General features: G+C 32.6%; 1 protein-coding gene across 3 annotated transcripts in view; it reads right to left on the reverse strand.

The window, feature by feature from the left end:
• Positions 1 to 14,878, reverse strand: part of STXBP5 (syntaxin binding protein 5) — a 177,052-nt gene that overhangs the window by 101,087 nt on the left and 61,087 nt on the right. For all 3 annotated transcript variants that reach the window (XM_044247120.1, XM_044247119.1, XM_044247118.1), the window contains exon 8: positions 8,831 to 8,954. In XM_044247120.1, the coding sequence (XP_044103055.1) occupies positions 8,831 to 8,954 (124 nt within the window). The remainder of the gene's footprint in view (positions 1 to 8,830; positions 8,955 to 14,878) is intronic.

The following is a 14,878-nucleotide window of genomic DNA, read 5'->3' on the forward strand; positions in this document are numbered from 1 at the left end:
GGAAACAGAAAAAAAGAAAGGTAGGAAAAAAGGAGGCCTAAATCGGAAAAGGAGTCCCTCCCATTGTAGAAGGAATGCAAAATTTCAACCACTATTTTAATCTGCTCAGAAATACATGAGCTTTCAATAAAGAGTTTAAATGGTTGCTATGAAGGCCAGCATCAGGCCTTTATTCTTCTACCACCCCAAAGCTCTAATGGGAGTGTCAGACTGATAGAACTTAAATTACAGACACAAATTTTTACATTTATTTCCAAAAGTTATTCTTTGTATGCATTTTGCTTCATGAAGTAAACAATTATTCAGTTATAACTCAATTTAACTTATTTCAATATTCACCACCGATCTTCCAGTGGCTAGAACAATTTTTAAAGAAGAGCATTACATGGTATATCTACCGAATTTTTATAAGTTTTGAGCTTACATATTGCACATAAAACCTGGCTAGGTGCAAAAATCTTACCTTTTGTCTTGCTCAATATTCTTCTATGTTCCTCTCCTACATCCAGTATTCAAATTAAGAATAAAGTTTATAGCCAGTCTAATTTCTGTTTCTTTATAAGTAAACTTTCTTCAACACCCCCTACAAGGATGCTAACTGAGTAGGTTTATGATCTCTGTAAGTAAAAAATTTTGCAGTTTTTATCGTAATCTTTCTTCATGAATCTTGCTTGGAAAATAATGAGTCCTTTTGATTGGCATAATCTGATTTTTTTCCAACTCCAATTTCTTAAATTATGTCACCAATAATTGTTTACATTCCAGAAAGGCAAATTTATACATCTGTAATCCTAGACTAACAATTTTCTAAATCAAATTAAGTAATAAGGACCTTGGTAAGATTTTTACAAAGGACGTGTAAGTAAATTAAAGGATGTTTAGAAGATCACCTGATTTTACCACCAGCTGTCATTTTACTTCTGACTGCTGTGTCATCTGAGCAGCAAGAACCTGTGCTTATTCAACTGGTTCTTGTTCAAATACCTGTGAACTACTTTGATAAATTGTTGAAAAGAGCTGGTAAATTATAAAACAACTTAATAAATCATATAAACCTCCAAGTCACATCTGATTTATCTTTTACTATGCCCTGCTTCCCATTCCTGTAAACCACCCAGCCATAAAAAATTGGCCTCAGTACTATTGATTAAATTGCATAACTGTATTAATGTATATCCATTTCTTCCCCATTTGCTGTCACAACTGAAATCTTCACTTATTGTTAAAAAATCTTCCTAACTGGTCTCCTAATTCTGCCCCCAGGTCACCTAATGCACAACCATCAAACTAATATTTCCAAAATATAAATTTTATGTTTCTCATTGTAAAATCATCATGAAATCCAAACTCTTAAGCATACTACAATATATATTCTTGCCTCCATATGCAGTTCTGCCTTTGTTTCCTACAGCTTGCCTAAAGGTATTTTTAACTCTGGCCATATTAAACTATTAGCAGTTTTCCAAGAACATCCTGCTTTTGATTATGTCTTTGTATCTTCTGACTAAAATAACCTTGCTCTGCTCTTTCCCATCTTATCACACCCCATTCATCCTTTAAGACCAAGCTCATATAACTTAGATTTGTGAAATCGTCCTACACCCTTCATCCAAAAAACAATTAATTCTGTTTCCATAGCATATTGTGTATGCCTTTATCAGCACTTATAATATGTATTTCAGTAATCCATTATAGATAATTTTCATTCACTGGAATATGAGTTCTTCAAGGGGAATATATTTCCAGTATTTAATCTCTGGTAAATAGAGGGTGCTCAATAAATGTCTACTGAATGAATAAATGAATGAACAAAGATGCATTAAAAATGAGTCAGGATCACTGACAAAAACAAGTGTTTCCTTTGGTTTTAATTTTGATATTTAGAATGTAGAACACATTTTCTAACTGATACAGTTGTTACACAGCAATTGTGTTTTCAGCCTAGAGCATCTATCCAGTATGGTAGCCACCACTCACACATGGCTACAGAGCACTTAAAATGTGGCTGGTCCAAGATGTGGCGTAAGTATAAAGTACACAGCAGTAGATTTTAAAGAGTACAAAAAAAGAATGTGAAATATCTCAAATTTATAAGTTGACTATATGTTTAAATGATATTTTGAGGTAAACATTTATTATTAAAACTAATTTTATGTTTTTAAACTGCTTTTCATATAGTTATTAGCAAATTTATGATTACACATGGCATTTGCATTATATTTCTATTGAACAGTGATGTTTTAGAAAATAAAATCATTCTAATTGGAGAATGACATTGTTAATAATACTAGAACAAAATGAGGAGAGGAGGGTGTTCTTCTTTAGTAAGTATGAAGACCGAGTTGACATAGAGCTGGACTAGAGACACCTGGATACCTGGTTTTTTGACTCTGGCCAAGGGCAATGGGATTTATGATATGCTTGTTCAAGGTCCCAAAGTCCCAAAACTCCCCCAGTGACCCCCAGTGTAACCGTTTTACCAGTGGTTGGCAACTGACCTAACTAGTGTGACAAGATTGGCTTGATCACTGAAAGGGTAAACTGAGTTCCTCAGAAGCTAGATCTTGGTGGCTGGAGCTGAAGACTCGGCACAATCCTTGTATATATGGGCCTGTAGGAGCCTGCATGTGGGATGCCTCTCAGAATGCTTACCTGCATTGTTTCTCCTGCTGCAGGATATCCTCTGCCTTTAAATAAAAGTTTTATTTGCATATGTTCTATAGAGTCCAGTAATAAGTCTTTTCAAATTCACAAACTGAGGGAAAACTTTGCAATGAACTATATAAAAAGAACTGCAATATGGTTTTATTATTCATTGAATGTTTTATGTTCAGGTGAATATTAAAAGTAGATTAATAGAAATTTTTGAATGTCACATCCATAAAATATTACACTGACTTTTAACTTAAGTAAAATATTTTCTTCAGTGACAGTTAATAGAGTTAAAGTTCCACAATCCTGTTTACTCCTTAATATGTAAGTAGACAGATCATACTGATGAATAAGCTCCAGAAACTAAATTTTAAATTGTCATTTCCTATAATGGACATCTACTGATTTTTATCATCTACCACCTCCATTTCTTTTGAGAATCAACTGATGTTGGTGAAGATGACAATCAGAAAAACTGTACTCTGACACTCACATACCCAGAGTTACTGGGGAGATCCTGAGACCTGTGGTGCCCTGAGCCAGCAAATTCACTGAACTATGATGACTGCTTCAGGGTAGTTAAGAGCCATGCCAGGACTATCAAGTTCTTCACTCCTAAATTATGAAAGTTTGTTTGTCAGAGGAGAGAAACAAGTCCAAAAGAGAGAAGCAAAACTCTCCCCTACGCTTACCACACAGAAATACAAAATTTACAGCCTACCAAGATGAAATGAACTTGTAGTCAATAGAGGGAATAAATCCTGCTTAATTTCCACATATTCATAAAACTGTTTATACCTTAAAAATCACCTTGTTCAATCCTGCCATTTTACAGATGATGAAACTAAAGTCCCAGAGAACAGTAATTAACCCTATAAAGTATATCCACACATAGCAAAGCTAGAGTTACATTCCAGGTTGTCTCACTGCAAGGAAAATGTTCTCTGATATTCTTAAAAACCAGATTAAAGGGACCTATCACTATTTTAGTTAGTAAAAAAATCATCTGTTAAGGATTTCAAACACACAAATGAAAAATTTTTGAAGAAGTACATCAACCATTTTTCTATGCATTGTAAAATTATCCAACATTATATCAAAAATTATCTTAAATGAATCAAATTATTTTTCTTTTCTGGCTATTTTATCATCACTATCTAGAAAACTGCTCTGCCCCTCAGAATAAGAGTTTGCTATCAAACAACTTAAGCAATGAAAGATGTCATCCAAGGATAAACTGAACATAGCTAACCAATCTGGAGAACTGTCTTATGATTCATTTACAGTTCAAGGCCATCATTTCTCAAAGTGTATTTCATAGAGCACTGGAGAAACACAAGATGTTCTCTGAATAAAGGACATTAAAGTCCAATAAATTTGTGAAAAGCCACATAAAATAAGTGCATATATAAACCAGTATAAATAATATTTATGTATGTGTGTATGTATATATATCATACATATATATGATATATATGTATATCCTCCCTCTTAGAAATTCATGGTACACATTTAAAGTGAAGACATCTTATGCTGAAGAAAATGCTCAACTTTAATTCAGCATTTCCAAATCTCTAACTATAACATGGCTTTTCACCAAAAAACTCATTAATATAAGAAAAATTCATATGTGAAAATATTTGGGGGAATACTACTCTAACAATCTTTCAGCCATATCCTACCAAATAAATAACATACCCAGATTTATATTTATTATGATCATATACATATAGCATATCATAATTTTCAGACACTTTCATTTACATTTTGCTTGTTTCCTCCAGGATGTACAACAGTGCCTGTTACATGGTAGATCCAATATTTGTTGAATAAATAATCTCCATAAAAACCACACAAAAAGACGAAATTTAATTATCATCTCCATTTATAGATGAGAAGGCTGAAGTTCAGGAAAGTTAACCGACTTCCCAAAGGTCACAGACCCAGAGATTATGGACCCAGGGCTTGACCACAAGTCTTACTTTAAAACCCCATGTTAGGCTGATGTAATATTATGTCTTCCAAACAGATTATTCAAGGACATCTTACACTATTCTTAACACAAAACATCACATAATGAAGTACTGGTAGGAGTCTTAAGGTACAATCAGTTCCTAGCTATCAAGGTTTAATACTTATAATGCTTTTTTTTATTTTAACTAACAAATGTTTTTTAAGAAGATACTTAAAACAACCATTAAATGGACTTAAATAAGAAAAAAAGCAAAATAAAAAAATTTTAAGTCTAGTATATTTAAAGTAATTTACCATAACTGCCACAAAGTAAAAGCAAGAGACCACAACAGAAGACAGTTATGAGAAAATAACCCTAAATTTCAATCCATCAAAGCAGACATTTAGTATACCAAAATTATATACCATAAAGTATGGTTATATATGGACTAAAGGACACCTTGTCATGGCATGAAAAACACATTTTTATACTTTAATGTGTAAAAATCCATTTAGTTTTGTCACTGAAAATAGCTATCAACACAAATTTAACTTTGGTAGGTTACCTACCACTAAAAATAAGCAGTAAACATTACTACTATCAAAAATAATTCATATTTTATAAATAAAGAGTACATCTGATCATCTACATTTTTAGGCTGCTATAATATGCAATAAATGCCATCCTACTTAACACCTGCCACAGAAAAAACACTTATTTACATTTTGTTTGGATTCTAATTTTGAAAAAAAAGAAGTACTAAATCAAATATTCTTTGTCTTGTTTGTCTGAAAATAATTTTAGCTAGTGACCCTCTTTTGCTGAGATACCATAAACTTTGTAGAAACTTACTTATGCCATTTCTCAAAGTTTACTCCCAAAGATCTAAGATTTTGATATAAAAAGGGATCAAGATTAAATAGAAAATTTATCATATGGCAACTACCACAATAAAATTAATTCACCCAAGAAACAACAGGTGCTAAAAAAAGAGAATAAAACTTTGAGGAGGAAGAGTGTGTTGATAGAGTCTCAAAATACTTCCTTCAAATCCAAATATTTATTGATTACAAATACAAATGAAAAAGTTATTAATTTCAAAGGAAAAGTACATAATAATAGAGAGATCTAACAGACAGAAGTTTAATCAAGGGATCAAAGGATCAAGGTATAAGACGCCATCAATTTAGACAAATCAAACACAAGTTCCACTTGAGAGGCAGCAAAAAGAATGCATCAAACGCTTTAGGATATTCCAAATCTGAATCTAAGCATGAAAAACTATCAGACAAAACCAAATGTGGGCACATTCTATAAAATAATTGACCTAGAATATTCAAAAATTGTCAGTTATGAAAATCAAGAAAAGGCTCAAGAACTGTTTCAGTTTGAAACATGACAACTAAATGTAATCTGCATATAGACCCTTTTGATAAAAGGTAAAACTTGGTGACACAGGAGAATGTTCTTATTTGTAAAAAATAGATACTGGAGTTCTTTATAGATCTATAAAGAACTCCTCAAACTCAACACACACAAAACATACAATCATATAAAAAATGGGCAGAAGATATGAACAGACACTTCTCCAATGAAGACATACAAATGGCTATAAGACACATGAAAAAATGTTCATCATCACTAGCCATCAGGGAGATTCAAATTAAAACCACATTGAGATACCACCTTACACCGGTTAGAATGGACAAAATTAGCAAGACAGGAAACAACATGTGTTGGAGAGGATGAGAAGAAAGGGGAACCCTCTTATACTGTTGGTGGGAATGCAAGTTGGTGCAGCCACTTTGGAGAACAGTGTGGAGATTCCTCAAGAAATTAAAAATAGAGCTTCCCTATGACCCTGCAATTGCACTCCTGGGTATTTACCCCAAAGATACAGATGAAGTGAAAAGAAGGGCCATCTGTATCCCAATGTTCATAGCAGCAATGGCAACGGTTGCCAAACTGTGGAAAGAATCAAGATGCCCTTCAACGGACGAATGGATAAGGAAGATGTGGTCCATATACACTATAGAGTATTATGCCTCCATCAGAAAGGATGAATACCCAACTTTTGTAGCAACAATGGATGGGACTGGAAGAGATTATGCTGAGTGAAATAAGTCAAGCAGAGAGAGTTAATTATCATATGGTTTCACTTGTTTGTGGAGCATAATGAATAACATGGAGGACAAGGGGAGATGGAGAGAAGGGAGTTGAGGGACATTGGAAGGGGAGGTGAACCATGAGAGACTGTGGGCTCTGAAAAAACAATCTGAGGGTTTTGAAGGGGTGAGGGGTGGGAGGTTGAAGGAACCAGCTGGTGGGTATTAGGGAGGGGCACAGATTGCATGGAGCACTGGGTGTGGTGCAAAAACAATGAATACTGTTACACTGAAAAGAAATAAAAAATTTTAAAAAATAAAATAAAATGAAAAAACAGATACTAGAATATTTTGGGGTGACTGGGCAGTATGTCAACAGCTTACTCTCAAATGATTCAAAAGAAAAAAGTGCCATTCTTATATAAAAAAAAAGATAAAAATTTTGACAGACTTAAAACTACAAAGCCAATGTTGTATATTTCTACTGCTTTTGATACTGGTTCATTTTCTCTGAATTTGAAATCAAAGTTTTAAGACTAATCATCTTTTTTGGTTTTCAGGATTCTTAGGTTCAAGAGGTCTTAGGAAATCTGAAAATTTGTGGTAATTTTCAGGTGTATCACCAAGAATGAATAAAGAATGAAAATATATTAAAGAAGAACTGGAACCTCAGTCATAAGGGCTATCCATCCTCTGGATGCATGCATAATAGACCCATAGCAAATTTAAAATAAGGGCTTTTCCAGATGATTGCTACCACACAGCAATGATAAAGTATACTACAATGTGTGGCTTTATGAATTACTGTTTTCTTAAAAAAACAAACAACTCTAAAAACCCATCCTGCCACAGACAGATATATATTTTAATTTCACTATTTTTTTACATTGCAATAATTCAAAATGGACCTTTACTTTTTTAAAGTGGGTCCTGATAATTTTAAAGCAAACAATGAAATATGAGCAATACCACAAGGATAATCTTCAATAGACTAAATGTAAAGAATAGTTCCTTTAATCTCTCAAAATCCACTGGTTAAGAGTCTCTTAGGGTGGTTGGAGAATGTAGATTAATAAAGAAATGCAAATTCCTAAACTTCATCCAAAACTCAAGAAAGGTCTTCATAATCTGTTCATGAACACCCTAATTAAACCTCAGAAGTTTTATAAATAGCTCTTGCACAGAAAAGAATAAGCAAGCTTGAGACTGCTATCCCAGGAAAGGATGGCTTGCAAGGTTTGCTCTTGGTTGGCATCTATCTGGTAACTGGCTTTTGAGATGGTTTCCACCATTTCCAGACTGATGAAGGTGGCATACTGTGCCTAAGTTGTTCATATGAACAAAATAATTCATGATGAATCCCTGGTTTCCGCTGGACATCTGAAATTCTGATGAATGCTATAAGCAGACAGTGCCTATGGCCTGATTCCAATAAAAGCTCTGGGCTCCTGGGCTCAAATGAGCTTCTATGATAGACAACATTTCACACATCTGGTAATAACTCATTGCTAGAGGAAGTAAGCATGTCTTGTGTCACTCTACTGGGAAAGGGCCATTGGAAGCTTAAGCCTGGCTTCCTCCAGACTTCATCCTATGTACCGTTTTCCTTTGCTGATTTTGCTCTTCGTCCTTTTGCGGAGTCCTGTGAGTCTTATTAGTAAATCATTAAACCTGTGGTGATCTTGGGCACCCTTGACATAATACTTCAATGCATAAAATTACCTTCTGTAGAGTCCAAAGTGTTTCCACACACTTTGTATGTGTGTGTTTGCGTGTGTGTGTGTATTAGCAACTCTGCAATTGGTAACTTTAAGATGACAAAGGCTTAAAGTAAGTCCTGTTAACATTCACAAAATTACTTACTTTCTGGACTACTGGAAAAGTAATATTCAGAATATAATGTACCATTCATTTTCTCAAAGTTCAAATTTGAAATTTCAATTGTAAATATAGAGATTTTTGTTACCCGGTTGTTATTCATTTCATTACTATATGTATACATATTTTTAATTTCCTCAAAATGAAAGAAAACTCATTCTCGAAAAAAATCCAATGCAAACCCAAAATAGTTTGTTGTACATCACAATTTATGTAGTGTTCAAAAGGGATATGTTCTTACCATGTGGAGTGATTGTCTGTATAGGCTTGGCTGGAGACCTCACATTCCATATAGTCAAGGTACCATCTGAATGACTGCAAATAAATTGTTTTCCCTCATGATGCCAAGCAACAGAGTGAATAGCCTATATAAGAGGAGTGAAGAATTCCACTTTTAGAAACAACAATCTAAAAACCAAGCTATACACAATCGGTATTATAATTTTCACTTCAAACTTTTTCGTATCTCCTAAGCTGAAGTCAACACATTAACTTTACATTCCACAACACTCTTTAATGCAAATGAGATTTAATATGGTACTGGCACTATTTTAAATTATTTTTACTTTATTCTTAAGCCAGCATAAGAATGATATAACAGTGATATATGAATTATTAATGAGCTCAGAAAAATAGAATGTATTCTTATAGATTCTTAGAATAAACTATACCTAAACATAAAGTACCAAGTAATTAACAACCAATATCTCATCAGAAAAACTGGCTGCATTAAACAGAACACTTTTCTTTAAAGATTTTATTTATTTGAGAAAAGGCAGAGTGAAGGGTAGAAGGAAAAGAACACTCCCTACTGAGCTGGGAGCCTGATGCTGGGCTCCATCCCAGGACCCTGAGATCACGACCTGAGCCGAAGGCAGTTGCTTAATCGACTTAGCCACCCAGGCACCCCTAATCTTTTATTTTAAAGATTTATCCATTTATTTTAGAGAGAGTGAGCGAGCACACAGGAAAAGGGGAGAGGGAGAGAGAATCTCAAGCTGAGTCTGCACTGAGTCTGGAGCCCAACATGGGGCCTGATCTCAAAACCCTGAGATCATGACCTAAGCTGTAATGAAGAGTCAGAAGCTTAATTGACTGTGCCCCTCAAGTTCCCCCTAGATAAAAGCTTACAACAGTAAAAAGCTTATTCCATGATACACATGACATTCCATAAACTCAATCTGAAAATCATCCCTTAATAGCCTTAGCAGATGAAATTATTTCGGTAAAATAGTAGTTGAGCTAAGGAGCTTTACAAAGCTTCTAAATTTTTTTTTTAAGTGATAAGGAAAATACAAGAGAGCTCTTCAGTGTTGTCTGAAATATATAAATAAAAACATTCTAATTTTATCATAAATATAAATGCATATCATATACCTAAATATATAATATTTACAGAGAATCACTATTTCTACTTTGCTAAAGAAAATCATATACATCTTTGTTTAAAAGTACCATTTAATTTAAAGATGGTATTAAATTATTAACTATTCCAAAAATAAGTACTAATTACAGGGACCAGTGGTTCACAATTATTTTGGATAACAGAGAGAAACAAATGCCAGAAAATACTCCACAAGAGAATAACCAAATACAAACTTTTGCACTGAAATAAATATACATAATTTTTTCAATTACTTCCGCAATTTTCTAAATACAAATCCAACTTCATACAAGATACCACTTTTTTCCAATAGCCTCTTTAATACCACTGCATGTAATACTACACATATGCTATTTATGTTTGTATTATATGTATATATGTATATATTATCTAAGTATAGTATATGGGTAAGTATATATACTGATACACACTTAAGTAGTACATATGTAGCATTATGTCTATATATAAAGTATATGTGTATAATATACACCACATACAAACTATATGTATAAAACATGCAGTTTTACTTTTTCTTTAGTCCTTTTCAGAAAATGAAGTAGAAATTTATGTAAACAAAATGGGAAAAGTAAATCTAACTAACCAAACCTGAACACCTTTACAATCGGAAGGTGGGTTAGGAGCAATAATTCATGGGAGACAATATGAGATATGAAGTAGGTAGTATCAACTGGGGTTGAGGAATTTCATATGTAAATTGGCTTATTTTTCCAAGATAAGCAGTTTCCAGAAGATTCTTAAGAGGTTACTTGATATTTTTAAAATGTGAAACTACAGATACAGATGAAGGGAAACAGGAGAGATCAAGGACGAAATGGATGGAAACTAACATAATAAATCAGTGACATACAAAAGTTGTAGAGAAACACGATGAATTCAGGGTAGAGAAAAAAATGTCGAGAAAAGGGAGGGAAGATGATATAGCCACTGGCATAAGCCACAGGAGCAGTAGACACATATCTAAAAAAATTCTTTATAAGATGCAGTATCTGACAAGAAATCTTCACTATATTGCAGTGCATGAGGCAGTTAATGGAATAACAGTGTGACAGTATTCTCATCTGTGAAAATTAAAAGAATAGCATGAGGACTGCCTACTCTGAAACACTTTTTAAAACTGTGATATCTAATTATTTGGCTTTGGCAAAAGTAGTACATATGATGTTTTGTGCTATTCTTACCAATTAAGAGACCATCTTTAAGAATACTTCCTGGAATGATAACAGGCTAGCTATTTACCTATCAAATTTTACACTCACTAACTCAAAATACTGAAAAAATTAGATAAATTCCCTATTTACTTGTTGTGTAAACTGATCAGTATGATTAGAATCATTTCATAGTAAAAGTTGTATGTAAATCTTAGTCCAGCTATTCCTACATTATAAACTGATAAATATTTAGCAGACTTTCACCAAAAATAATCCCTTTTCCTCCAGAAAATAAGATCTTAATATTATATTGTAAAGCAACATTGACTGCTAGTATAATTACTATTCCTAAAACCTTAGAAGATGTCACTGAAATGACAAAAGAAAAAAATTTTATAATACAGATTTTGATTTTAAATTACAATGCTTACAAACATATGGGAAGGAAATACTGAAAACACTACTTTTATTATTCTCATGTTATTGAATAATAAAGTGAATGTTTATAGTATTGGATGAATTATTTCTTATACATATATGCATAATACATCAAATTGTACAACTTTGGTCCTAATATTTTAACTTATGAACATTTTATTATTATTTCCATTGTAGAAGGGATGCAGCAGTAATATTGTTTAATTGAGTAAGATAATCATAGAATAATGTTTTTGTAAAATGGTTGAGTTCGATAGTAAGTGATTTATAGCTTCTCTAAAGATGTTAACAGGCATAAATTGAAAACACTGTCATTTCCATTAAAAATAAACCAAAATGAAACTATCTTAGCTATTTTAAGAATCCAAACAAATTATTCATTCTTCTAAGCATTATTTTATCTTTGGGGAGTGTGTGCATGTGAGTGTGTATGTATGTATATGTGTGTGTGTAAGAGAGATAAATAAACAGAAAATAAGCTGTCTTAATAACAGCACCTTTCTAAACATTGAAAAGACGACAAAGGAGTAAGTGTTTCAATGAGTGTCTATAGGGTGAAATGTAATTTTTTAAAAGCTCTTACTGATTCCAATATTGTGAGTTACAAACATACTATTTCAATATTCTTTTTTAAAAGACTGACAGTCTTAAGATAAATGTACTCACAGGGCTAGCAATATATAAATTATTATTTTTTTGTATACCTATATTTCTATCTGTAGCTTCTTAGTCTACCAGGAAAAAACATGAAACCAGAACACAAAAGTCACGGATCAACTCCAGACATGACAAAGAATAACCTTTAAAATAGTTTGATAAGTACTAAATTACTGTCTTAAAACATCAATAATGGTATATTTCATTTCTGCCAACACATTAGTTACTATACAAAGAGTACTAGTATCTTAATACTATTGATAGCCTAAAAGGAATGAAACGTCATTAAAGAAATATAATTCTATATAGATTAATATAATTCTATATAGATATTCCATGCAGAAAACATCTGTAGAAAATTAGGAATACTACCCCAAGTACACTCAAAGTCTACCATTTAGACATAAAACCAGGTGAGTGTGTCAATTCGAAAAGTACTATGGTTACACAAAGCAACAAAAAGCTTAAAGATGAATTTCTGCTTCCATTACTCCCACCCATCTAAGTCACCTTCAAGAAACCAAATGAACAATTAAAACTGCACCAAGAACGTTTTTGTATTAGAAATGTTCAAAATTGATATCACAATGCTATTTATTTGCCCCAGTGTGATAAAAATGAATATGACTGAAGTAATACACCACTGATAGGAAGTAAATATTGGGGGAAGGAAGGTATGGGGTGGTATTTTGTGAAGGTCTTAAAGTTTTAACCTTCACTGGTGAGAATTATAATATTTTCTTCAATGTCTAAAATTATACACTTGGCAATCTGCATTAAGAATCAAATATAAAGCATTTTTATATGAAATAAGCACATAAAATAGCATGAACTCATGGAAATATAGCCAGAAATTTTCACTCAGTTTACCTTAGAACAAGTCAGTTTAGAAGTTAGATCTTACATCCACAGCACTATTATTTAAATGTAGTCACTAAGTTACTATTTATTAATGTTTTATGACTTTGCATCTGTACTGGATATGTTTATTAATCTGAAGCTTTCTTATAATTTGTCAGGTTTTGGTATGAAAATAATGAGGCCCTCACAGGATGAAATGGGTAGTACACCCTCCTCCATTTTTGGAAGGGGTTTGGGTACAGTGAGTACTATTTGGTAAAATTTACCAGTAAGACATACGAACCTAGAGTTTTCTTCATGGGAAACATTTTTATTAAAAATTCAAATTCTTTAATAGACATAAAGCTACTCAGATTAACTATTTCTCCTAGAAGGAGATATAGAACTTTCAAAGAATTTGGTGTCTTTCAAGGTATTTGGCCACTTCATTTACATTGAATTTATTGGTATGAAATTGCACATATTTCCTTACCAATCTCTGCATTTCTGTAGAATTGAAGTAATAATCTCCTTTTACATGCCTATTACGGTAATTTGTGTCTTTTCTCTTTTTTGTTATCACTGTGGCTGTGTTTACCCATTTTATCGATCTCCACAAAATGAGGATTTTACTAATTTTCTCTGTTGTTTTTATGCTATCTATTTCATTGATTTGTTATTTCAATTCCACAGCTTACTCTGGATTTAATTTGCTCTTCTTGTTTCTCATGATGGAAGCTGAGGCCATTGATTTGAGACACTTCTTGTTTCCTAACATTAACAATGTTTTACTGAATACTCTAGCAGCATTTCATAGACTTTAATATGTTCTATTTTCACGTTTTTCTTTTCAGTGTAAAATAGTTTCTCATTTTTTTGTTTCTTCTTTGATCCATGGGTCATTTTAAAGCATATTGTTTCACTTTCAAATATTTGTAGTTATTTCATCTACCTTATTATTTTTAATTCTATTATAGTAAATGAATATTATTTTAATGATTTCAATTTTTCTAAAATTATGATTGATTCTATGGCACAAACTATGTTCTGTTTTGGTGAATATTTTACGTGTCCTTGAAAAGAATGGTGTTCTGGTGTCGAGGAGCACACCTGGATATCTACTTTGTTGATACTAATACAGCCATTTCAGCACTCTTGTAATTTGGTGCTAACATTACTTTTCCATCTTTTTGCTAACACTTCTGGGTCTTTATATTTAAAGTGGGTTTTTAATAGTGTAGAGTTTGATCTTGCTTTGTGATCTAATTTGACAATCTTTGCCATTTATTTGGGGGTATTCAAAGGACTGCATTTAATATGATTACTGACATAGCTGGGTCTAAATCTGTCGCCCTGTTATTTTTTTTTCTATTACCCCCATCTGTTCTTTGTTCCTCCTTTTCTCTTCTGTCTCCTTTTGGATTGAAAATTTTTAAAATTTCATTTTGTATTCCTCTTTGGCTTAACTATCTAGGTTACTGTTGTTGCGCTGGTATTTCCTTTAGAATTTATAGCATGTATCTTTATCTTATCAAACTTCACCTTCAAGTAATATCATAATACCGCAGGTAGAGTATAATAACTTGCAAAAAGATTCTGTCTCCTGACCTTTGTGCTACTGTTATCTGCATTTTATTTCTGCAGGTCAGAAATTCTACAAAGCACTTTTATCATTTTTGATTTGCATAATAACCTCTTAAAGAGAATAAAAAAATTTTAAAAACTTTTATATCTACCTACATATCTACCATTTCTGGTATTCTTTATTCCTTTGAGTAGACCCATATTTCCATTTATATCA

The sequence above is a fragment of the Neovison vison genome, chromosome 1, assembly GCF_020171115.1.
Source record: "Neovison vison isolate M4711 chromosome 1, ASM_NN_V1, whole genome shotgun sequence".
Classification (NCBI taxonomy): domain Eukaryota; kingdom Metazoa; phylum Chordata; class Mammalia; order Carnivora; family Mustelidae; genus Neogale; species Neogale vison.